Genomic DNA, 26,373 nt, shown 5'->3' with positions numbered 1-26,373 from the left:
TCAAGAAAGTTAACTAAAATAGGTCCAGAGCAGAGTGAATTGCCAAGAACATATCCATTTCCTTCAGTGGCTTTGAGGCGGCTATCTTGAATTCTAAGACAGTGACTTAATACTACTAGCTAGAGGTGACTGGGAACAGGAACAGTACCAAAATTGCACTTACCTGAAAACATCATCATGTGTTGAAAATTCCAGGGAATCTTTTGTTTTCGACCAAAATTCAAAAGGAAAGTAAGTGGATATATGTTGCAAGCTCTTGCTACAAAGACTGCCAGCTAAAATTAAGATGTTGAGGAAAATAGAGGAGGAACTACTGAAAAAAAAGCCAAAACAATGGAGCTAACTTAAATCTAGTATTTCTACATAGTTATTCTTGATGTGTAATTGAAATAAAAATGAGATTATCTCCCTTTCTTTTACGTACCATATCCTTCTGGTTCCAATTGCATTATAGAACTGTGTAGTGGCAGAAGCCGAGTTCACTAGACATCCTGGTTTCAAATTCATCATTACATATCCCACTTCAATCACTCCACTTTCACTCATCACATTTGTATCACACGACTTCATCTACAGTTATTCAGCTGAATCACTGTCATCGATTTCAGTGATGGCATTATCTTCTTGAGCAGCAATTTGAAAATAATATGCTTTTGGACGTGATTACTTTCTTGTTTCCTGACTGCTCCTATAGTCTATGTCCAGCACTTTTTTTTCTTTTACTTTGGAAATTTTTCAAAAGGAGTTTTTTGTTATGTATATTATGTGGAACTATCACAAAAGTAACTTTAATGAGAAACATGGTTATTTCAGATTAAATAAAAGAACCATAATGCCTTATACACTCATTTAGCAGGTTCCCTCTTTTCTCTGTCTTGTGATTCTTAGGGCTCAGTTATGGCTGTAAGAGTCTGAGACATGCTGTGTACTGGAGAATCAATGAAGCACTTGAGCTGAGTGCATCTTATCTGTGATGCCAAGTGCTTGCTTAGAACTCCCACATACCTGGAAGAACAAGCATTAGCAGCTGTTGCTTCACTTGCCCTGTACTTTTCCAGGCTAGTTTGAGAGGAAACAGGCTGAGGTCCTGATGGTGCTCTGCAACACAGGCTTTCAGCTAGGCTGCTGAAATCTCCTCTCATGTTCCACTTTCTCCTTACGCTGAGTGCAGGATTCATTTGTGTTGTGGTGGTGGTTGCTCCTGTGACCTGTTCTGTCATTTCAACCAATGTTTTGCCAGCAGGACTGTGGTGCAGACCTTAATCATTTGGAAATTGCATAAAAATTTAATGCAAGTAAACTGTGTAATCCCAAATTTCAAAGCTTCGACTGTTCATCAAAAAGTGATGAGCAAAAGAGCTGCTGCTTTGAGTTGAAGAAAAATCATTAGTGAGCAATTAAAGAGAAAAGAATTGATATCACTGTGTAAGTGGGTAATGGACTGGCTGAGAAACAATGGCAGAAACCAAGACAAGACTTCCTACTTGTATCTCTATCACATGTGATGTAAATAATTCTGTGTGTACTAGAAATATCACATACAAAAGAGGGAAGATCTGAGAAATGCTCAGCTGTTAATTTATTTCTTGGGACTTAATAGAATTTAGGTAGCATTGGGAAAGTTCTGCTTATGGTAGGTACATTTCTGTGTGGAGATGGCGTGTCTGTAAAACAGCAGCAGCAGTTGTAGGGCCACCAGCATATGTGCATCAAACCAGATTTCCAGATACACATAATAAAGCTGAATTCTTTGGACATGATAAAAATTAGGTTTTTGGGGATCTAAGGAGCTGATGGGTTTGCCTGTTGACTTCTAATTTCTTAAACATGGAGCACACATCTATACATACACACAAATGTAAATATGCACTTGGATAGATAAAGAGTTCTTCAGCACAAAGGATACAAATGCACCAAATATAAAAAGAGGGTTGAAGATGTGGTTTTGAAAGGTGAACAGAGCAAGTCCCATGTAGCAGAAGATGACATTCTCAGCTAAGAAATTCATGAACTCAAACAGCTGAAAGAGAGAACATAATTAGGACTAGTGATTAACTAATCACTTTTTATCACAAAGTTATCTTGGAATATTTATACATATATATATATATATATATATATACATATACATTTATATTAAGGGATCAGGAATCAAACCAATTTCATGGGGGAATTTGAAAACCATTTAGCATTATGTATAGTGAGTGACTTCACTTTAGATTTCTGATTTGTGTAGTAAAGCTTGGTATGAACACGTAAAATACAGGAACAGAAACTAAGTTATACAGCCTTCAATGCAAACTGCAAAGAAGCTGAGGGGATTTAGCATTGGTCACGTTTACACAGGTGAACCTGCGAAATGGCTCAGAACCTGGCTGAAGTAACCACACTACAGTAATGGGGATGGTGCAGTAATGCCAAGAAACAAACAAAAAAATTCCTGAGTGCATTTTTAAAGAACCTCTGCCTTTAAAATATAGCATGATGCTCTTTATCATCACGAATATTATTCTGTAGGTGAGAATTTTATTGCCTTTTTTGAACATATGTATGAAGTACTCATTTCAAACCAGTGTTCTTGTATTTAGGATAGATCTAAATGTATTATAAGATAAGCCTAAAATACAATATTATGGTAGGATTTCTCATGACAAACAAAACAAAATAAACAAAAACCAGAACAAAAACAAACAAAAAACCCACTGAATAAACAAAGCCAAAATGAACATTTGCCTTGAGGGGATGTTCCTGATCGCCCTTGCAGCTGATTATATAAAGCCTAATATCAAATATAAATTTTCATGTTTCTTCACATCTGGAAAAAAAAAAGCATTGTTGCTGAGTATCTATAGAGGAGAGAAGATGAGGATTTACACTTCTGAAATCACATCTGGGCTCAGGAGATACAGAATTAGGGCCAAAGTTTGTTGATCTGTCTACAAACAGTCATAAATCATTCTACCAGAAATGTTACTATGGAGACATTTTCTTCATCTTCCATGGGCTTATGTACTTTGTGTAATATGTTTGTGCTTCTAAAAATAAATATCTAATAGCAGTCACTAAGATCTAACAAAGGAAAAATGAGAGCTGTCAGAATCATTATTTACAACAACTTTCACGGGGAAAGAGGCATAAAGCCTGGTAGTATATGGGAGGATATTGTGGACCCCATGGCAGCACCATCAGTTATCCCAAGCTCACACTCTATAGTCTCTGTTTAGCACTGAACTGATGAACAACATGAGAACAAATACAAGAAATATTTGCAATTTAATCAACTTAAATTATTCAAGCTTAAATTAAATTTCAATGAAAAACTACTTGTCAAAAAGACTCAAGTTATGAGACCTAGAAACCAATAAGGATTATCATATATCTTTGCATTTCCATACAGTGGATGAATATACTTCTGTTTCTTTGTGGGCTTGTCATATAACAAATATTTCTAATCATTTAAACAGTCTTGCAGGAGTGGCATGACAGGATTTATATATACCTATAGACATGTAACCTATAAAAATCTTTTGAGGAAGGGGCATCACTGAGGAGTTGCACTGTATGCTTTAATTGCTGGGATAAGATAAAGTTTTGTCAGTGGTTTCAAAGCTGGGTGATGTTTCACTCTTCATTACAAAATCTTGTTTTAGACTTTAATGTAAAATTAATCTGCTGCTAGTAGTTTCCAAAACATTTTCAAACTTTTTTGATGTATAGTTTTTGAAGGAAAATGGACTTTCTGTATCACTGTTTTCTGCTATATGTTTTCTCAATAGTCTTCAACAGTAGATTCATGCTCTTGACTCTTGCCTGAAGTGTTTTCATGGCATTATTGATTTTAGGCTTCTCAATCCTTTTCTCTCAGCAATCTTGTCTAGACGAAGAACTTAAGTATTTTGTTCATAACCATAAATTCTCTTCCCTTGCCTCCCACACAGCCAACTAACCTCTTTCTACTTTAAATGAAATTGGCATTAAAATGATTGTATGCTGCCATTAATTTCCCTAGGGCTACCAGAAAATTATACTAGAAACCATTTCAGTATACACATGGCATGAATTTACTTTTCTGTATAAAACAGAATAACCTCTCATTTGTAGTATACAATTTTAACTTCTCTGTGAAGTCTATAATTTTGCTTGTAGGTCTAAAAAAAATTGTAATAAATTATTAATATAAATTTGAAGTAATATCAATACATCTCAGTATAGTTCAGAGAAAAAACAAAACAAAAAACAAACAAACAAAAAAACTCTGAGCACAGTCTGGGCACTGGATTCAGGTGCTAGCTCAGTAAATTAGTGACACTGCTTGTTGCTTTACTTGAATTCTTTTTTCTGTAATGAGTGGATATTACAAAAGATTGATATGAAAAATGTCTATTAAAATTAATATAGTATTTAGGCATTTAAAGACTCGCAATTCAATAAATATGCTGTTGTTTTTTGTTACCCTTAGTCATTATAAGTGCACAGAGATATTAAAGTCTATTTGAAGTTGGCACAGTCTTCTGGGAAGTGTCACTTAGAGTTTAGTTACTTACTGGTAGAGAGAGGAATGAGTGTAAATTATCTACACTTCAGGTCTTACTGCAAATACTAAGTTTATCTAAGCACCTTCTTTTTCTTCCTTTTCTCTATCCCTCACAGTTAAGTGAGATTCCCGAATAGGGAAATTTCACCAGAGTAGGTTTTGCAAGTTGATCCATTTTATAGAACTACTTCAATTTTCACTGAGCATTAGAGAGATTATCTTGGTAAGTAATTAGTGCACCTGGAAGTTGGAACACTATGTTTCCATCTCAACAGTAGTAAAAATAGAATTCTTTGAAAGAGAAAATGAACATATTCTATACCCCAATCCCTTTATGGCTGAGGAAATGGAAAATGTAGCAGTTCTCAAATATTAATATTTCAAAGAGCGTTCTTTCATCTCAAGAGAGTAAAGTTTGTCAGAGTACTGGGTAAGAGCAGAATTACAAACTTCACTCTTTTATCTCAGGGGAGTAATATTAGTGTGAGAGTATTGGGTAAAACCTGAATGACACCTGCAAGAACTTCCTGCAAACCTCAGTGAATTTTACTTCCCTCATGGTGATAGTATATTCCTCTATTTAATACCTGCTGAAGGAATGCCATTCACCTCTTACAGATATACGGTTAAGATAGAACATGGAGAAATGCCACCAGTACATGGGTTATATCTGACAGGAATATATCCCTATGCAACATTAAAGCAGGCAAAATTGCAACAGTCTCAGATCAGCTGGGGATCTGAGATGTAAAATTGGTTATACTTTGCAGGAAAGAAACAGTGGTGACAGAGCTATTAAAAAAAAAAAAAAAAAATCCCAAGCAGTCAGTTTTAAGTGATGGTTATAAAATTTGGTGTTTGAATAATGCTATTTAATTAGAACACAACTGTAAAAAAAATAAAAAGTTCATTAAGTCAAGGATATTGATAAATCAATAGCTGATGAAAATTGCTTTTCCCTATTTTGAATTAAAGTGCTGTGAGTATGCAGGCTATCGTATTTTTCTAAGATTGTAGAAGTCTTTATTATAATGTAATTGCTTTATTTAATCTTTCTCTTTTGATTAAAGGTTTCAAAATCTGAGAAGGAATGCTTGAATTTGAAGTTCTTGCCTGAAATCATTTATACAGCTGTAATGAATCTTTGCAGCATAGTGATAAGGTGCTTGTCTCTAGAATAACAGGCTTAAATGAAGAATTAGTAAAACTAACTGAAATTCATGATAGACTATAACTTGTATTTGGTAACAATTTTGATATCTGAGCATATTTGACTGTGAGGTTAGAAACACTAACAGGAAAATTCTTACAAGTTTTCTTTCTATGTCTTGAGCGTTTCTGGTCTCTTTTTTTTAATCAGTAGACTTTGCTACTGGATTTGATTAATTTAATCCCAATAAATTTATGGAAGGCACACAATAACTTTCTATTTCTCTCTAAAGCTGGGAGATGTAAAAGATTTCTAAAGCCTGTGGAAAAAGTGGGGAAACTAAAAGGAGAAAGAAATAAAGAAAATGTCAGCATCAAGGGAGAGGAAAGGTCAATGATATTTTGTATTTATACAGTGTGATTATTCTTTGTGGCATACTCTACACCCCACTTCCAAAACTCTGTCTTTAAGAAGATAGATATATTACTGGCATAAAAACATGCTAACTTCTGACAGTAACGAAAAATGTTTGTTCCAGACATTAAAGCAAATCCTTTCTTAAATTCAGAGCTCTGGAGTGGCTTTGCTGAATAAAAGAAGTTTAAACCAAAAAATGTTGAAAATTAGGAAGATAAATTGGAATCTTTTTCATTTTTTTTTAAACTACTTCAATCAATGAGAGCAACAGAGAAAGATTTAAAAAATAAAATGTACAGAAGTTCTAAAAAATATTTGACCTCAGGGTGAAAGAAAGCATAGGATGCTAATATTTACAAGGAATCTGCCAAATCTTTAATTGTATGATTAAAATCAGCCCTCAGAAAGAACTTCATTCTTTTATCAATTAATTGACAAGAGACACTGTTCAAAATTTAACACTCAATATATTTGCTACTTATATGAATAAAGCGTGAAGAGCTGTTGAAATGTTGGTATGCGCTTGTGATAATATACCAGATTCAGAACCTCATGAAAATTTATATGCTGACTTCAATAAACTTCAGACCTAGTTGCAGAAAAATTAATGATTCTATCATTATTCTTGTAATTAAGTTGCATAGGAAGGGGATTTCTGCATACTTTGTTTTCTTCTGAACACATCTGCAAAACAGGGAACCTTTTAGATGTTTGTCTTCCTGCAGAAGAAATAGCTTTTACAGCTATAAATTGGCCATTAAGTTGTTCCTAAAAATGACCTGAGAGTGTCACCTTAATGGAAAGTATTGCCAAGACAGAAAGGATGATGCTGATGCTCCTAGAACTTCTGAGTTTTTTTTGGTTCACAAACTGGAAACAATCATCAAAGAGCTTTTTTTTTTTTATCTTCAGTTCTACTGCAGGAATGTGGAAGGTGAGTGGAATAGAGAAGTATCATTTGGCACCTCATCCAGAGAAACGGTTTTTCAAGAAAGGTATTAGTCATGGCATGAGTGTAAGTTTCTGAGGATGCCAAATGTCTATTTTGAATTATCAAACACTCAGAACTCTTCAGAAGTTGACTGGAGGTAAAAGGTTTTGACCACCCTTAAATTAGTGAGACAAGCAGAAGTAAAAGTCAAAAGTTCAAAACTGATGCACAAGCTTAGAGGAGACTTTCTGTGTTTTTTTTTTTTTTCTGAATGGAAGCAGATCTGTATTCTGAGAAATAAAAGGACATTTCTTTGAATCCTAGTTGTGACATAGACATGTAATTTTAAAGATTCTGACTAAGGGCGTTTTAGCCCTTGATGATTTCCACAGATGGCAGCATGAGAAACTGATGAGCTCCAGTTAGCTGTTTAGTATTTCTTGCACTGTGCTACCATTTGGTACAAATGTCTCTTTTGAGGGTATAAAATCCATTAATCATGTAATGGAAACACAGCTGTGCAGTCTCTAAATAGGTGGGTTATACTGCCTTATTTTCTTGTATCTATTTTCTTCCTATTGCAGTTCATTGTATGAGAGATTTAGTGTTACATATTTTGAAACAGTTCTTTTGTACAGTTATTTTAGTTGATACTGAATTTTGCAGGGAGTGGCAGGTTGTCAGCATAACTGAAAAGCAGTGATGTACAAAACATAGTTGAGATTGTGATGGACCTTTGTCGACAGTAGTTTGTTAATGCTAGAAATCACACAACAGTTCAGACTCCTTCAGGCCTCCCACTGCCCCAGGATAGTCTGTGCAGTGTGAAAGTGCTATTGGCAGAAGGAGAGGCCACAGGAATTGAAATAAATTGCAATTTAAAAATAAAAGTAACCAAATATACTTTAAGAATGTGATGGTAAGCCACACTCTGGTCTGTTTCAGCTCTACATGATGAGGCATAATGTTTTCATAGGCCAGTATTTGATTTTGTGTTGTTGTTTTTTCCCCTCTCTATGCATTCAGTATTTGCAGTGATGATGACATAGCCATAATTAGGAAGGGACTTGCTTTGATGGTCAACATGCTTAGAGGAAGTTCACAATGTTAGGTGTGCTTTACAGAGCTGAGACCCAAGGCTGGATCTTTGCAGAATGCAGACCTAAAAACTGGAGATAAGTGCTACCTATTCACAGTAAGGGGAAATGGTCTGGAGGTTGTTCTTCAAAGCTCTTGTGAGAAGACTAAGAGATGTGGTGACAGACATGAAGTTGCATGACCTGCATTGCAATATGAGTCATGTTTCTGGCTTTGCAGTAGCTTACATAGTCCCATACAATTTTACTCTTCTGTATAGAGTGAGAGACTCATTTGTGACTCTTTCATAAAAAAAAATATACAGCATGCAACTCATTTTGGAATTCCCATACGCGTTCCGCTCCATTCCTGAGAGAAACTGGCCTGTAGGTTTTAATTCCGGTTGGTATGTGTTAGCTAATGGCTGGCATCTGCTTCTGTGCTGTGAAGAGTAAACTATAATAATCAAAGAACTTTATTAATAATTTAAGGAAAATGTTTAATGTTTAAACATATTGTAAAAAATTTTAATGAAACCATTTGGAAGCTGTTTTGCATATGGCCTCGTGCTCCCCTATTCTAGTAGCATACAGAGTAATTTTTCAAGAAGACAAATTTCTCTATAGAAGAACTGCTTTCACTACAGTGCTGGATTTCTTCAAGGTACGAATTACATTTGAGCATTTGTATTTTCCAGTTTCTGTGCTTAAGCAAAATGAAGGAAAATTGTTGTCCTTTGTGTTTCAAGAGAAGATCTGTTTTTCATATATCCAAAATACTGTTTTTATTCCTGGGTCTGTGTGGGTGGAAGATACTTGAAGGTACTACTCCTTACAAGATACTGATTAATGATAAGACATACTTGATAGCAGCTAATGAGGTCAGGGTAAATCTGCGCATTCTGAATTAAGGAGATGCTGAAGTTGGTACGCAGAAACAGAGTAAAGTGGAGATTAACAAATATGGTATGGAATGGATACACAGACAAGATTTCTGTATGAAATAATTAAACATCTTCAGTGAAGTATTGAATATACTCAGGATAGCAGCATTTCTCATTTCCCCTTGTGAAAAATAAAGGATTTTTTTTTTTTTTTTTAGATAATTACTCATGTACTGTAGTTACAAAGCCTACTGTTCTCAGCTTACTTGCAGCAATGTTTCCTAGCTGCTTACCATCCAGCTTGTAGCTCATAGGTAAAAAAAGAGAAAACAGTAAAGGCATCTTCACAAATTTATGTGGAGCTGCACGTAAGAAGATGGAAGATTAACATTCTTTTAGCATGATTAAGAAATCACGAACATCAGTCAGATAATGAAGGATTTTGTTGAGATATTCAGATTGAAGGACATGGTAGTAAAATTCCTTTTATAGAAATCAAGATTTTCTTGTGTTATCATTCTTCCTGTTAAACCCATACAGTAAGCAGCTTTAGCTTTCTTTATAGATTATACTGTTCTGCAGGGTTCCATAAGATCTTATGGTGCATCTGGTCAAATAATGCATCTGGAATATGCCCAATGTTCAGCTTTTTCTGCTAAACACAGAAAATAACTCTGTATAAAACTGGAATTCATTGCACACTTCTGTCAATCCCAATCCATTTTAAAGGTAATAATTATTACAAACACTATGCACGTGGTGCATATTCAATTTGAGATAAGAAGGCCATTTAGAAACTAGGGCAACCTACTGGCTGTGTACAGATGCACTGAGTTAGCAGTGTGTTCCTGAGATGGACGATCACTAAGTCAGCATGCTGGTCGTGCAGCTGGAGCTCATCAGTGGCTCAGGAGGTAAACCTCTAAGTTGGGAGAGAAAGCACAAGATGAGAGTGAGGAGCTAGAATGAGGGGTTACTAGGCTAAAGCCTAGTGAATACCAAAGCATACGTGATCTTTTGAACTTTTAGAAGGTTCTATTACTGAGACTTCTTGTTTTCAATATGAGTCTTAGAGTGTTTCAAGTGTCTCAAAATTAGAAGAAACTCCTGAACAGTTCCAGATATCTATTCCTAATGGCCATGTGCTAAATGCAGCATAAGCTGTTCTTCCTTTTCCTGTGTTTGCAACCTTTTCATGTTTTATAATTTTTCTCTTGTAAAAGAAAAAGGATTCCTTGATCTCTGTGAGAGCACAGAAAATAGCCAGAAGGTCAGGGAATATGGAGACCCGATGTATTCTTCTGCCATGATTTCAGTGTCTGAGTGTTGGTTAAATCTCAGATTAGGGAGCAGGCAGAAGTGCTGCTTTCCCCCTGTTCATTTTGAATAGCTGCAAAATGGAGGCTTTGCTATATGTTTTGTTGCTTAAAAAAAAGAGTACATGTAATATAAGACATAAGTGCAGCTGTTTTTTTCCTAATGTAAACTTTTCCAAAATGTTAATTTTGAGCAAAACTAGCTCCTTATTGTTATGAGAAATAGATGCTTCAGACCTCGGCACTGACCACTGTAACGTGGTCATCTGGACTCCTTCCTGAGCAGCACTGGCTGAAGCACCAGTCTTTAATGCTTTTGAGTGTGAACTTGTGTGGTCTCAAGTAAGCTGGGATTCAGTGGTTGTTCTACTGCAGAAACAGAACCATCAGAAACAAGGGGATGGCGTACATCAGTCCTAACTTTAGGTTCAGTCTCCACTAAAATGAGACAACATACTTTAGGCATGCAACCTGTTTAATGCAAGACACAAATTTGCATTTCATTGCATTTTATTGGCTCCCTTAGGCTAGAATCTTTCCCTCTTGTGTTTGTGTGCCAGATCTGAGTGTCATGTATTAAACAGAATTTCTGGTTTCTTCCCACAGTATTAACCATCAAATATGTCATCTTATTTCAGCCAGTACTAGATCTCACTGATACTGTGTACCTCAGAAGCTAGTGGAAAAATCATTCTAGTAAGAAATGCTCCCATAGGCACTGTGATTGTGGGATGCCTTTTAGTGTATAGCGCTCATGTGAAGAATGATCAGAATGTAGTACTGGTGGTAGTGTTGTTTCAAAATAAATTTATTTGTCTCTGCCAATCATTTATGTGAACACATCTGATCTCTCAGTACTTGAAAGGTCATTTTTTCCTAAGTAATGTTCCTCAACAAATCACAACAACAGCTGCCAATTAGGCTGTTCATTTCAAAATGAGAACTATTTGCTGTGGTGCTTCGCTAATTATCAAAGACATTTTGCTCTAAGTGGGGTTTTCCTCAGCCTGGAAATACTCTTGAATTTTTTAAAAGTCAGGTGTCTGAACTGTAAGAGACATTACATTTTTGTGGCCTTTTCTTCCTGGAGGTGTAAACTAATTATCTATAAACAATCCAATATCTAATAACAGAAAATAGTATGCGGAGATAAATTAATATAGGCTATACACTTGAGAAATATTCATAGTTGTAAATGTTTTACTTCTTAAAGATTAACGATTCATGGAAATAGCAGGTCTACGCAGGGCATGTGTGTCCCACATGACTGTGGAGGCTTTAAGCTAAGGGGCACTGCATTATTGCTTCCTGTGCCTCTCCCTAACAGAGGTTAAGTGCAGGATGTCCAGAGTGGGACCCCTGAGAGCCGCACATTGGTGAGCCTGTGGCTGTAGTAGGACAAGGCCATCTCCGCTGCTACTCCCCTTCTCTCACAGGGAAGACAAACAGAAGCTGCACTCCTGGTGTGTTCTAACAACAGCTACAAACTCAGGTGAAAGCAATCTGCCACTGGAGCAGAATTTGCAGTGTGCTGTTTCTTCTCTTAGGAAAAGACAGCTGATAAGAATCTTGAAGAATAGTACTACACTGTGTATCCAGAGAGAGGAGATCTGTTGTTCAAATTGTCATTCTACTTTTCTGTAACTTGTTTACAGTGATAGGCCAGCAGAATTGCAGTAGAATGACTAGTTCACAGTAATGGTATTTCACCTGGACGCAGTCAGCTAAAAGCTGACTTTAGCTACCTCCATTCCTTTAGAATACTTACTTTATTAAGCAGTCTGATGCTATTGAGGAACCAGTCCTTTGATTTAGAGATTTCCCCCCTCTTCCAGTAGATCTGGACTTATTCATTGTGGTACTTGACTTTCTAAGTGATATTCTGCTGTTCAGATTTGTTCAGATATGTTCCAGTTTGCTTCAGTCTATAATTAAAAGTGGAACAGCAAACTATAAATTGTGTCAAGGCTGCTTAGTAGCAGATCAGGGTCGAGAGACTATACTGATTTGAATTCATTTTTGATGAGTTAAAAAATTAGATATTTTGCTACACCCAACTGCCTGCAATACAGGTCAATTTCTGATATAGAAAATAGCTGATTAATCCTGAACTTGATGAAAAATGTATAGCTATGTCATAAATGAGCTTAACAAATTTTGAAAACTAAATGTATTTTAAAGAGATTTTCAGATGATATTAGCTACTTCTCTACAAGGTGATGACTTTCCACAATCAGAGATAATCATGTCTGCATTAAAGTGTGGAGATTAAATTTGAATAAATCAGTACTATGTCCATCAGTGGGCAAAGAACTAAGATTGCAGTCTGAATTTTCAATCCTTCAGCATCAGTTAATTTGCTGAAGTAGTTCTATTAACATCAAGAGCTCCTTTAAAGTTTCTCAGAAGTTATGCAGTTCTCATTTTTACCTTTGCCCTGTTCTCAAACTTGTGTAAAGACTTTGAAGGTGAAGGGCCATCGAAATCTTAACATGACATCTTGTACATACTGCACTCCCAGCGCAGCTGAACAATCAGGCCAGAAGCTTTTCTCTGTAAGGACAGGTGTTCACCAAATGGTTTGCTATCAGGAACAGTAACTGTTTAACAAATAATGCAGTAAGAAAGGCTCTTGCACTTAATTTCAGAAAGCAGCTCTCATGAACTTGATAGATACAAGTGTTTCAGAGGTCACTACATAAACAAGGATTAGACTGGTGGAATAAATGGAGACAGGTAGGGTAGTATGCAACATAATCCCTTGTTGGCTGGACATAACTTGCTGTACTTTCCACTGCTTCCATAGGAGATGGGTTTCTTAATTTCCTTTTCAGAATTTATAACTTTCTGGCACAGTATCTTGTCTGAAAGCAAAGACCTTTGTGCATTTATCCAAAGAGAGGCACTGCTCTGTTCTTTGGTTTCTTCGTTGTGTTTATCCCACGAAATTAAAGGGGGGGAAAAAAAAAAAACCAATTAGGAAATGAGCAAACTCGTAAGTCTGTTGGATATTTATAGCTGTTAGAAAAAGTTAAAAACTTCTCTTAATACTTCATCATTAGGAAAATATGCTGATCTACACCTGGCGTTTGAGTGAAAATGCTGGAGTGCGGAGATTAAAAAAAAAATAAAAAATAGTGAAAAATATCTTATCTTCCTGTGGAAGGTACAGTATTGTCCATGAGTCCTGTTCGAGAGCTGAGCTGTACAAATTTATGGTCTGCCCACTGTCAGCAAACAGGTAATTTCTCTTTATCTAGCAACATCCTGTCTAGTCCCCGATTTACTTGTACCTAAGCAAATCAGACCAATAGAATTGTACCTCTGAGGTACCCAATGTGAAATCTGGGCTACAATGTCCTAAGATTTGGAAGCAGATATTTGCCTGCAGCTTTTTGTGAGGTTATATTAGTCGCTGTAAATAATTCTAAATAAAACTGCACAAGATCAAATAACTTTTGATAAAGTGTTAGCAGTCCCACTTTCTCCTTCACTGAAGATATAATGGACAAATTTATATGCATTGAGCTCAAGAGCTCTCTGACCAAATCTTGTTGGCATGGAAGGGGGGGGGTCAATTTTAATGCTACCGTCATTATGATAATCAGGTTGATGATGATGACTTAAAAATATTACCATTAAACATTACTCACGATAATAAACAAGCAGTAAGAACACAGGGAGAATTTGTATCAATATTTAGTGAGACTTGGGACATTTGGATCGAATGAAAACTCTCTAAAATCTGTGTTTTCACTAAATCTTTCATCTTACGGCAGCGTTAAAATGATCCATTGTCTATGACAACATCTACATTACCTGCTACTTTCAGCTTCTGTAAGTTTCAGATCCTTAAAATGTAATATTTCTCTTTTATCAGATATTAGGCAGTGATGGACTGGATAATAAAGAATACATGGGGACTAATAATTATATGGCATCCTTTAACAGGTGCTCTTAATAGAGCTCCAAATTCTTGTTTAAGAACAAAAGGTAGGCTTTAATTTGATATTATTATATGAAGAAAATCATACGTGTCTTTTTTCTCATGTGCTCTTTAGAGCTAGTGATGAGGTATTATGAGAAATGCAGAACTCAGCAGCACAGCCTCAAACACTGTCACTGTATACTGGATTTTATCATTGAGCTATGAAATTTTAACAGGCAGTAGAAATTGTAAATAAAATTATGCAAGACAATAGGGAAGAAGCATTAGTCTTTAGGCAAATAACCTGATTTCACAGTTTGATTTACAGTTTGATATCCCATTCCTGATTTTTTTTTTTTATTAGTTTAACTTCAGTCTCAACTCATTGTCTTGTTAGTGCGCACTGCAGCTCGCCAGTCCATACTGAAAGACCTGTCATATTGTAAAAAAAAGAGTGCCCTGGAATAATTATATAAATGAACTAAAAACTCATCTTTTTTGGCCAGTAAATAGCAATAAAAATGATTTAATTTGGGAGCGAGGCCATCGGTCTTAGCAACAATATCCATTTGTAATGCAATAACGTCGTACATAATTATGATGATGATAAAGTGTGTGGTTTAGTAAATTTTCTTCAAGATAATACTTGGGGGGAAGGGAAGAAAAGGGGAGTGCGGACCTCACTGAAACAGCTATGTGTGAAAGGGAAATCTGGAATAGAAAATAAATTAGAAGAATTCAGAGGAGTTTTTGGACTATCCTCAGAGATGCTAAGGATTTGGAGATTATGCTGGAAGACAAAAGTGGAATAGAAGGAGTGCATAAAACTCATAGTTTCATAATTAAATACGGAGTTTTTTTCCTGTGTATTCAAGCATAGATTCAACCTGTTTTCACTATTCTGTTTGGAACTGAATGACTGGAAATAAAAGCGTGAAAACAAACAAAGCCAGTATGCATTTAAACTAAATGTTGGTTATTTCTGTAGTTGAAAAGATTCATATGTAATTAAAATTTCAATGGCCAATCTCTCTCTGGCTGTGTATCAGTAAATCATGCAGATGAATCCCTGGAATAGGGATCTGTATTCAAAGTTTAACAATTATATGCAAGGGTAATAATACTATATGGAATTCAGTATTTCTGCAAAATAAAAGCAATTCTATAGTAGATATAAATGCTATTCTTATAATACATTCACTAGAGAAAGGTCCCCTTCTCTGCTAGAAAATTTTCTCAAAGCATCAGCCTTTCAGCCTCCCCTGGTACGAAGAAATGCAATTGATAAGACCTATCTTGTTCACTTGCTAACATTTTATTCTGCAAGTACCGACTGGAAACTTTTTCTGATTTAAAATCTGTAAGAGTCTGACAGTTGAAGTAATACTGTGGCCAGTATTTTTTTTTTTCTATCAAACTGTTATTGATAGAAAATTGGATTTTTGATTAAGTTGATTTTGAGATGTGCAAGAAGAGGTAAAAGTTTCTGTATTCTATTCCTAATGCTTAAAACAGAGGAATTGCTGAAAAAGTTACTGGATTGCTTAATGGAAATTGTAGCATTGGACCATATATTTTCATTTTGTTCCAGGAGATGGATTTTCTATAGTCTGAGGTATTTGGGACATACAAATCAACATTGAAAGTGAAGCAAACAACATTCAAATGACTTGTCACAGGAATGAGGGAGCAACAATGTTGTCTGACTTTAATCCTTCTGCTGGGAAGAATCCAATCCTTCTGCTTGGGAATTTCCACCATTGCAATGCCATCTCTTTGGTACTGAGAACAGCCCCATGCTTTTCAGCAATTTTACTACTCGTTCAAACTAAAACAGGTCCTGTAGGTTTTCATCTTGGAACTTAAAAATAATTTCCATTTTATAATTTACTATTTTCTAATTACAGCAGATTTTTAACAGAGTGGAAATTAAGTGATGTCATCACTAAAGACAATGGGCTGGACTGCAGTTTTTAGTCCTCTTACGAAAATGTACATGGATCTAACCTTCCAGAATGCTTTTCTCTTGTTTAGTGGAGCTCTTGGATTTTCTTAAACTTGTGGCCTTTTTCTATGGAAATTGATCTGAACTATTATCTCCTTACACTTTATCTCCTTGAGTGACATTGCAGGTATCTTGGGAAGAACAGATTATTACATTTTTGTCTGGCCAGAGAACTGTTACTTTTTCCCCAGAAAAATCTCATCTTTCCCTATTGAAGACATAGACCTTTTCAGTTGCACTAACAGAATTCCATCCAGCTGTATTTCAGATTCTGTTTATTCCTTGTACATGTTGAAGACACAGTGTTATTTCCATATCCTACCTGTTTAGTTCTCATTTTGGAATCTGATGAGAGATTGTTGTAGGTATAATGGGCTTGTGTGACTCCGCAGAAAAGAACTGCAACAATACCTGAAATGCAAAGAAAAGATGGTTAGCAGCTTCTATTTCCTTTCTAAGATTTTTCAAAAGGCTGCATAAAAAAGGTTACTATATTGCTGAAAGGATTTTTGTAACAAAAGAACTATGAGACATGTTTTATAAGAATATATTTCAAAGTAGATATTTTTTCTTTGCTAAAAATCATAGAGATCTTGAATCTTCAACATGGCTATCACACATTTATAGCGCTGCTGCTGTTCAATTTGCCCAGCAAACCTGATAACCTCCTTGGATGGTATCTAATCATAATCTCACCATTAGGTAAGATTAACATACTTACAATATGAAGGACTTCAGACTAGATGAAAACTTTGGCAGGGATGGAACTGATGGAGATTTTTAAATACTTTCTCCCCAGTGCTGAGCCTGCTCCTATATCACTAGAACCACTGAGTTGCATCACTGCAATGCACTATTTTAATTAGAGTAGCTGATATGACTGTAAACTCAATTTTTTTCCAGCTCTGGAAACAGGAAAAGCAGAAAGAACCCACACAAAGTAGAAATTCTGAAATAAATGCTGACCAGTATCCATATGTAAATATCCATAGAAGAAAAAAACTATGTATCTTTTTTAAGCCTAGGGCATGTCTACCTGGTAATTACTTGCACCACAGCTCAGGGCTTGTTCATCATGCTCATTCCAATCACCATTTCCATGAAAACCTCCACCCACGTTTCTTGAAGCTCATAGAGCATGCAAGTTCTATGTGGTTTCTTGACGCACACCTCCACAACATCTGCTGGTTCTGTACAGAGCTAGCTTGCAGGATGATCATAGCAGGCCTGTCATCTTCAGGACTCTGATACACGCAGTTTTCTGCCATCCATTCTAAGTGTTTTAGATCTTTAGCTTTTCAGCCCTTCTACTTGTTGCCTCCCATCTAAGATCTACAGCATGTCTGAATTGGCACTAAAATTCTTCCTTGTGGACCATTCTGTGAATTGTTAGGTAATTTTTAGCTCATAGATGCTGATGTACTGAAATAGTGCTGGTGAATTCTGGAAAACTCACTGAAGCAACAAAGGAAGCAAAAATATACCAGCCCAGGGTTGTGCAATGTGACTACACAGTGACTTTCTAGAATTTCACAGTGTTAAATTAGCATGAACTGAATCATTAATAAGTTCTACTGGAAACAAACAATATGAACTAAAATTGTGAAATATAATCCAGTTCTGTGCCATCAATCTTGGCCTTGAGTCTGGATAAGACTTCCTTCATCTTCTTCAGCACTGTGGCTCCTGAAATTACAAAGGCTGGCAAGAAGGGACTTGGAGGACAGAATCTACAGCACTGTGGACTTTGGTACAGCAAAACAGGTGTAAAACAATCTGTTATTTCAAAAGGATTAATAGAAGTAGACAAAGCTTAACATAGTCGCCCAATACTTTCTTAAAGAGTTTATTCAAACCTCGAAGTTTGAACCTAGCCTTCCAGTTCTAGAGATTCTGTAGTAGATGGAATATCCTCTTTCTCTAAATCAAGGTAGAGGTAAGAAAACAAGAAAAAGGATAATGCTGTCTATTTCACTTGAGGGAGTGCACATGTGGGGTAAGATCACATCAACCCATACCAGTTAGTCATCATCATTTTATCATATTTTTCTCAAGTTCCTGAGTCTTTGGATTGCTAACTGTGGAAATACTGCCCAAAAAACCCAACTGTGTTTGAGTTACAAGCCTCTCTTGTTGCAGGGAAGTAGAGAGGCCAGGCATTAAAATGCACTTGATGAAAGATGGAGGAACAAAATAGTAACATGTGCTTAGCACCAGGGAAGAAAATGATACAGCAAATCTTTTTTCTTTTTTCTTCCCCATGATACAGCACGAACATTTTCTTTGCATCTGGGCTTTCTTTATATCATAAACTTGTCTGTATTTTTTTCTACATTACACAGTCTCTGTAGCCAAGAGAAATCATACTGAGCTTTAGCTGCTGTCTTTCTTTACCTATTTTCTTATGCCTGTTTTGATATTTGTTTACTTATTCTAACTGCACTAAGGCCTTTCTTTCCAGTAAGTAATGTTGGTAGTGGTGAGGCTGTAAATGTCCAAATATGTTCCAGGAAATTCATTGCTCTTATTGAGGTATAACTGATCTCTTAATTAAGACTATCTTTTTTTTTCCCACTAAGTGTACTATCGTGCAGATGTAATCTGGGGAGTTTGTAAGTTCTCAAGGTGCTCTCATATGCAATGGGATGCTCAAACAGTGAAGATTCAGTTTAAAAAAAAAAAAAAAAAAAAAAAAAAAAATCATACCTAGTCAGTAACGTTCCTAAGTACTGCTAGCTTGGGGCTCAGTAACCGGAAAAGAGATGAGAGTTTGTGGTTCACTTGATTCAAATCATCATTCTGCCAAGTCGAGTATTTAAAAAAATTCACTATTAAGTTCAGTGATGATTGTACAGTGTTTTTGGACTGCTAAGAAACTGTTAATTATTGGCAGCAAGAGAACTGAGAGAGTGACCTAAAGAACAAAATACCCTAAATCTGATTTTACAATAGTAATAATTTATCCAAACCTTGTAATTATGCAAGCATAGAAACCAGAAAGCCAGGAACGCAGTGGAATATTTCAGTTGCTACCGTTGGAAATAAGTATTAGCCTGCCATGCCATTCACAATGAATGCTTTGTTAAAAAGCTTGCAAAAAATTCCATTTTATTAAAAATGGTAACTTAAGGGTGATAATGATCTACTGCATGCTAGCGTAACTGTAAAGAATAAAGGAGCACAGTACCTCAAGAGGTGAACAGGGGTCTTATTAGATGGAATAAAATAAATGAAATTTGGATTTCTTTCTTGGTAAGACTATAGAAGCTGATTTCTGAAGTTAGTTGGGTTGCAAAATAGATTATGGAACATAAATTGAGTTGACAAATTTTTGCAGGCTTTTTTTTTTTTTTTTTGAAAGAAATAGAGGAGAACAAATGTGATAATGCTGAAATTGTAAACAGGAAGAATTTATTAGATGCAACGAGGCAGATAAAGTGAGGTGGTCCCCTCTACCAGCCAGTGCTGTAATTTCAGGGGTCTGGAGTCTGGCTCAATTTCAGTGTTGTTACAGTATGTCCTTTGTTAAGTGGCAAAGTCAGCGATTACAGACAATTTTAGTACTACACTTGCAGTGCAGGTTAACCTGAGCAGAAGTTTAGAGATGAAATGGGAAATGAGCTGTTGAGTGTATTACAGCTTCTTGCCTCTCTATAGATAAAGTTACTGACAATTTTCACTTGATATAAAAAATGGGAAATCTCACATCACAGTTGCTAGACACCAGAGAAGTTCCAGCTGCAGCTTAAGCTCTTTGAAGAAGTTTGATTAAGCATAAAAGCATACCATTGTGCTGGATTTTTTTGCTCCTTATCTAACAGAGAAACCGCTTTTTAGCAGTTAATGTAACTTAAGATCTTACATTAGTTTTACTGAATACTTGTAGTTGAAATTCCTGTTAATGTTCAGGGATAATACAGGAAGGGCAAATGTTAACGTGTGTAAAAATAAATGCTAATCTTAAAGTTTCCATTGTGAGCAAAAGAGAATAAATATCCATTATGTAATATTTCACAAGTAGGCAAAGTAATATACCTTCATATTTCAATAATTGGTGCTATAATGGAGAATAAAATCCCATATTTTCTCAGAGAGGTGCTGCATGTCTGGAGTGTGTTTTTAATGCAAGTCTAGAAGTGACGGGACAAAATTTGAACATTATTTGGTAATTTTAGAGGAAAAAAAACCTGTCATTGTGTCTGTGGCTGTCAGGTCCTTTAATGGTAGAAGTAAGAATTTAGAAAACAAACAAAATCCAATACCCTACCTTCTGGGGAAACAAAGGAGGGAATGACTAGATAAAGTGTAGAATTTGTGGAAAGACGTGCAGGTAAATTGACAGGTTTTCATCACAACTTTGAAGTGTTCCAGAGCTTCAGGGATGCCTCTTAATGATTCCTAACATTCACATGCCAAAGTACAAGTGAGAGGAACCAATCCTGCACCAAAGGCAGAGAAATGTAGGAAAAGACAGGAGAGTTTATATAAATCAAACAATGTGGAGTTATATTTGTGTCAGAAAATCTCCACACAGCTTAGAAGGCATATTCCAGTGCAATCTGAGGCTGTGACAGGAAATGAGACACTGTCTTCTGCATCAAATTGTTGCAGTAACAAGGCTATGAACCCAACAGTGATAATATCAGAGTGTGACTGATCATATTCTTAATTCGGAAGCAAAGGTTTAAGTCGTCTTTCACTGGACCCACACCAATGCAGAACCAGTTCCTGCTTTGTTCACAGAGCTTTAATCACTGGAGTTGTCTTAAGTTGATTTTATGCTGAAGTGAATTAAGGTGACAGAAAACAACAAAAGACATATCTGAGGGAATCCTGTGTGTCCTCATCTGAGGAATAAGCCATGATACTGCCCCTGTCTGCTTCAAATATGACCAGAGCTTCAATGTTGTACTTCTGCAACTCTAAAAACATTACTGTGTTCAGTTTAGGTTGGAACTCCTGTGGTGAGACATGCTAGGTTTTATTCTAGACATGCTAGGAGTTATTCTGTTTATGCTTACAATATTTTCTAGGAGTAACACCTCAAATTTACATGGATTCTTACCCTCAGCTTAGTGTTACTGTTTTAATTTTAGGCAACTGATCATCAGTCTCAGCCTAATGCCATGCAAGAACATGTTGCCCTTTTCAGTAAAAGCAAAGACCTTTCTCCTCTTCTTTTACTGTCTTAAAATGCTGTACCAGCAGCAACTCCCATGTTGGCCAAACCCAAGCACCGGCTGTAGTGTGTGTGTGTGTGTGTGTGTGTGTGTGTATATATAGACTAGTCAAGTGAGGCTGTTGCAAGGACAAGGGGGATAACTGAAACTGCAGAGTATTGGATCTAGTGTTTATGTCAGCAAAGCATGTGTAGACAGTTGGGTACTGAACTGCATTGTGTTCGCACTGCTCAGAATTGCAGAGGGAAGGATATATGATAATCCCTTCTGACAAGGATAAAAGGTGAAGAACCGGTCCCAACAGTTCAATAAGGCAATAAAGTAAAGGATGGATCTGAGGCAAATTACAGCAAACAGATGGGAGCAGTGAACAGCCACGGGGATTAATGCACTTAATCAGCATTAATAAAGGAACTGGGAATTGGTGCATTTGTTCTTGCTATACCCTAATTACAAAGGTAGCCCAAAACCGCCCAATGGACCAGCTCATTTGGAGTCTCTTTTTTGACTAGGTATATCTGTCTCTTGCTAAACTGCTTGCTTATTTTTGGAGGAAAACCCTCCTCATTAGGTAGACTGTACTCCCATGTTAGCCCCTGAATTAGAAGGTAGGCGTCAGATACATCATGAAACACTCAGACAAGAATTGCAGGGGGTGAGGGAGCAGCAATAATTTACATCACAAACTATTTCCTTCATAAAAATCAGAAAATATTTTGGGCTGGGGTGGATGATCTCCTCCAAAATTTTCCTTTGAGACCTATTGTCTGAGATTCATACAATAGGTCTTTGTTTGGCATGTAAAATAAAAAGCAGAAAAGATTTTAAGAAATCCTTCTTTACCTACACAACTCATTCAGTATCTCACACATGTTCAGGAGACACTAGAGAAATAGGGCAATTGATTCTGATGCTTTTACACTGCTAATTTCTATGTGACTTCGAAGTATGCATTAAACAAATATATACACAGATTTGAATGTATTTCTGAAGATATGTGTGTGTATATATATATATATATATATATATATATATATCTCAGTTTGAGTATCTACTTAGTTAAAACAGCTGTAGATGCAGAGAGCCTAACTGAGGTGGACATTAAATACCCACATATCTTTCATAGACTATTGACTATTAGACATAGATTATTGACTTCTTCATCAGTTAAACATTTTGTTAATGAGATGGAGAGTAAGCAATTAATCACAGAATCATGCAGAATCACAGAATGGCCTGGTTTGAAAAGGACCACAGTGATCATCTAGTTTCAAGCCCCCTGTTTATAGGGTTGCCAACCACTAGACCAGGCTGCCCAGAGCCACATCCAGCCTTGCATTTAATGCCTCCAGGGATGGATTATAATATAAGCAAGATGTGTTTCTTTCATTTATTTTGACAAGTATTCGAATTATTTATGCTTACTTTCTTGTAGCCTGCATGTAAATACTTTCTAATGGAGGTTAGAAAGCAGGTATATTAACGCTGTTCTTACTGTAGTATTCCCCTATTTTGACTTAGCAGTCATGACAAATCCTTACTGATAAAACTTTGCCTCCTCACAACAGTGCTTATATTATATTATTATGTTTAATATTTGTAATGTAAGTATGCTTAAAATTCCTTGCCAAGGCTAGTGTAAGAATTTCCTATTGTTCAATAATTAAGCTTTTTATTTTAAGTATTTAATAGATTGTAAAGCAAAAGAGAAATAAAATGCTCTTCACATTGACTACCTGGAGAGTCTTCACTGTCATCACACTTACAACATGCAAAAGACACATGAGAGTTTTTTCTTTTTTCTGGGTGCGGTTTGTTCCTGTGCACAACAAATGTAACATTACTTACATTTGATGGAGCGCCTAAGGCTATAAAAAGTAAAACTATTTCCCTTACAAATTCACTTTTTGGATTTAATGTATAACTTAGTATGCATTTTCTCCTTGATGAAATGCAGTATGCTTCTCTGCTAGGACTGTATTTTAAAGCATCTTTCCTTGTAAGTCAGTGGTTTAGGAAATCATTACCTCCAGTTGAAGGCAAGCGATTATCATCCTTCTCTGGCAATTTTTTGGTAATCATATCGCATTTTGAAGAGTCATTAAGCATGAAGAAACAAAATGGGCTTTTAATCCAGATGATATCTGATTTTCTCCATGTGTTGGAATGTATGACTTCCATTTGGTTCTTGCACCCTTCACTGTATCCATTGTCCTGAATATTTTGGCAGGAATCAGGGCACGGGATTTTATATTTAATAAGGTAAAGATGTCAGCAGATACAGGTGTAATACTAATTTGAAAGTAATTTGTGTGGCTAAGATTTAAGAGGTAGCATGCTGGTTCCTCAGAACTCAATGGAAATATAACTCTTGACTTCAGAAAGGCTTTGAGCAGTTTTGCAAACAAAACAGCATGGGCTGCATTAACACTTCATTAAGCAGTTTTCTTCCCCTGGCTTTCTATGACATTAATTAGAGCACTAGATTTTAAAGGTGACAGCATCAAGGCCATTAAAATGATCAAGCTATTATGAAGTTTGTTCTTTCAAATCATATTGTGCGGTAGTTTGTTATTTAGGTAATCTATGTGCATTTAGGACTTTTGCCTTAATTTGTGTGGACTCTTTATGTTGCTAAAAGCAGTCCCTGGGTATGTCCTTGACTATGATTGTGCAATTTCATAGAAAAAAAAGCAATCAGATCTGTCTTTTCACCTTTCACTGGGATGCAGCAGTAACTTACTCCTTTTGTAAAAGGTATTTACATAGGCACACCAAACAAGATGAATTATGTTTTAGAAAAATCCAGAAGTGGCTGCACCCCACTGGCAACGTCGAGGGCAGCCCTGTCCTCCATTTGGTCATTGATAGTGGGGAAACCAGGAGGAGGTACCAGGACATCCATTGAATGAAGAGGAGTACATCATCCCTAAGAGTGTATGTCACACAGCGCTGTATATTTTGTTCCTCACGTTTACTGTCATCTTTGGCCCTATAGCGAGTGGTAAATAGTGGATTACTAACGGGACTGATAGAATGATGGGAAATTGTAGCTACCTACAATTACAGGAGAGAAGACTGAGGACTTTAGCCTGATTTAGTAAGTCTTTTTCTTGTAGAGCTGTTCAGTGTCCATACAGATTTCTTCTTGGGGATGAAACAATCTCTAGTACAGCAGCTGGCTTTTGGAAGCTTTTTATGTAAGATGATGTCATGCCCAAAATAAACATGCAATTTTCCTATGTTAGGAGGTATATTGTGAAACTGCTTTTATTCAGTAAAATGCAACACTTACCTGTGAGACCAGCAGCTTCTGCTGATAAGAAGGCACTCCAAGATAGGAGGAAAAACAGACCTGTCTCCAACATGGGAAAGTCACACAGCTTTGTAAATTTTGTCAAGTGCTGAAACACTTAATAAGGAAAAGTAAAAAGCAACTGTTTTTTAAGCTAAAATTTCCCCATGATGTGGCTAGGGAGGGAAGACGATATACATGAATTCAACAAATCTGCTGTTTGAAGTATTTCTGTAGTTTTTGAACTAGTGCCTAATTGGTTTGTTTTTATTTTCCTGGAAAAAGGGGGCAGAAACTAATTTTGTCCAGCTCTGCATTGACTGGCATTTGTTTAACATTTATATTGAGGCTGAATGAGAAAGATGAAAGTAGGTGTTATTCCTACTTTATAGTGTTTTACATGAATAACTGTAAAATAAAACAAAAAGTGCCGGGCAATATATATGCCTTTTATTTCTATTTTAGGTAGGCTTAGTTTGTCTTGTTTTGTAGTTGGGAGTTTGCCGTGCATTTTTCTTTGATTGCTGCTAGTGTATAATTTTTAAATACATTAATGTAGTCATAAATTCATCATTTAATCTCTGAGTACTTCAAAACCTCAGCATCTCATTATTTACAAACAATAAAGACCGCTGTCATGCCTAATGTTAAAGAGATTTGCATAACATTTGGAGATTGACTTAAGTTCTTTGTGAATTAAATGACTTGTCAATTTATGATTTGACTGTTTATGAAATCCTGAGTGAACAGTGGAAAGGTTCAATCTGAAAGTAAAGATAGTCTTAGATATCACGCATACAGATTTTCTCTCTGAAAATGAACCATAAAGGATATTAAAGCTGTGACAACTGCATAAGAGGATCCCATAGCAAACGATCCAGCAAAGATCCCCAGAAAATTTCCCACTGACTGAAAGAAAGCAGCAGCATCAAATGCATTAGGATTCTCCTTGGGACTGTAAATGGATATAGAGCTGAAAAGAGAACAAAGGGATGGGGGAGAGGGAGAGAAAATACAATCATGAATATAATCACACTGGCGTGATACTGGAATTGATAATTGGAAATAGTTTTAGGGACATAAAATACAAAACAAGGCATCTCGGGACAGATAGCAGATGGGAAAGCATAGTAGATAGAGACTGGGGTGGGAAACAGTTTATTTTCAAGGTATCACAATGGAAATCAACAGTCTGCTGCCAGTCAGTACATTTTTATACTAGTAGTGCCATAAAGAATATTGTTTCCAGACCAACTAAGCATTAATAGGTGGTAGGTGCATGAGAAATCTGCAGGGAAGATAGATAACTGAATTATTTATTGACCATATGTCTTCAGAGCAGTTATATATTCACAGATATTTCTGATAAAAACTGCAGCTTTATGGCTGAGGCTCAAATGGGTGATACAAATCACAGTAGGTACCAAACATCTGCAGCAGTGATTTTGTCATAAACTGCCTAGTAGTTCCCTTCTTGGTGTAACCCTTCATAAATAGAACTGAAAGGTAGCAGGAGCTGAACAGGAAACCTTGTGGACAGGATGAATGTTGTCCCACAGAAAGAAATTAGTGAAGTTGTCAAAGGTCATCTCCCATATCCCACTTTTGAGTGCACCCCCCAAGAGAATATCTGGATGCGAGATGCTGCTACCAGAGG

The 26,373-nt window shown here is 36.2% G+C and overlaps 1 protein-coding gene across 1 annotated transcript in view; it reads right to left on the bottom strand.

Annotated features, from left to right (window-relative positions):
• SLC9A9 (solute carrier family 9 member A9) overlaps positions 1–26,373 on the bottom strand; it is a 180,378-nt gene that overhangs the window by 89,775 nt on the left and 64,230 nt on the right. Inside the window, exons 7-11 of the mRNA XM_048954553.1 lie at positions 25,551–25,689; positions 24,717–24,822; positions 16,564–16,652; positions 1,907–2,020; positions 164–275 (exon numbers count right to left, since the gene is read on the bottom strand). Of these exons, the coding sequence (XP_048810510.1) occupies positions 164–275; positions 1,907–2,020; positions 16,564–16,652; positions 24,717–24,822; positions 25,551–25,689 (560 nt within the window). The remainder of the gene's footprint in view (positions 1–163; positions 276–1,906; positions 2,021–16,563; positions 16,653–24,716; positions 24,823–25,550; positions 25,690–26,373) is intronic.

Source organism: Lagopus muta, chromosome 9 (genome assembly GCF_023343835.1).
Source record: "Lagopus muta isolate bLagMut1 chromosome 9, bLagMut1 primary, whole genome shotgun sequence".
NCBI classification, from domain to species: domain Eukaryota; kingdom Metazoa; phylum Chordata; class Aves; order Galliformes; family Phasianidae; genus Lagopus; species Lagopus muta.
Note: the sequence above shows the minus strand (reverse complement) of the source record. Positions and strands in the feature narration are given on the sequence as shown.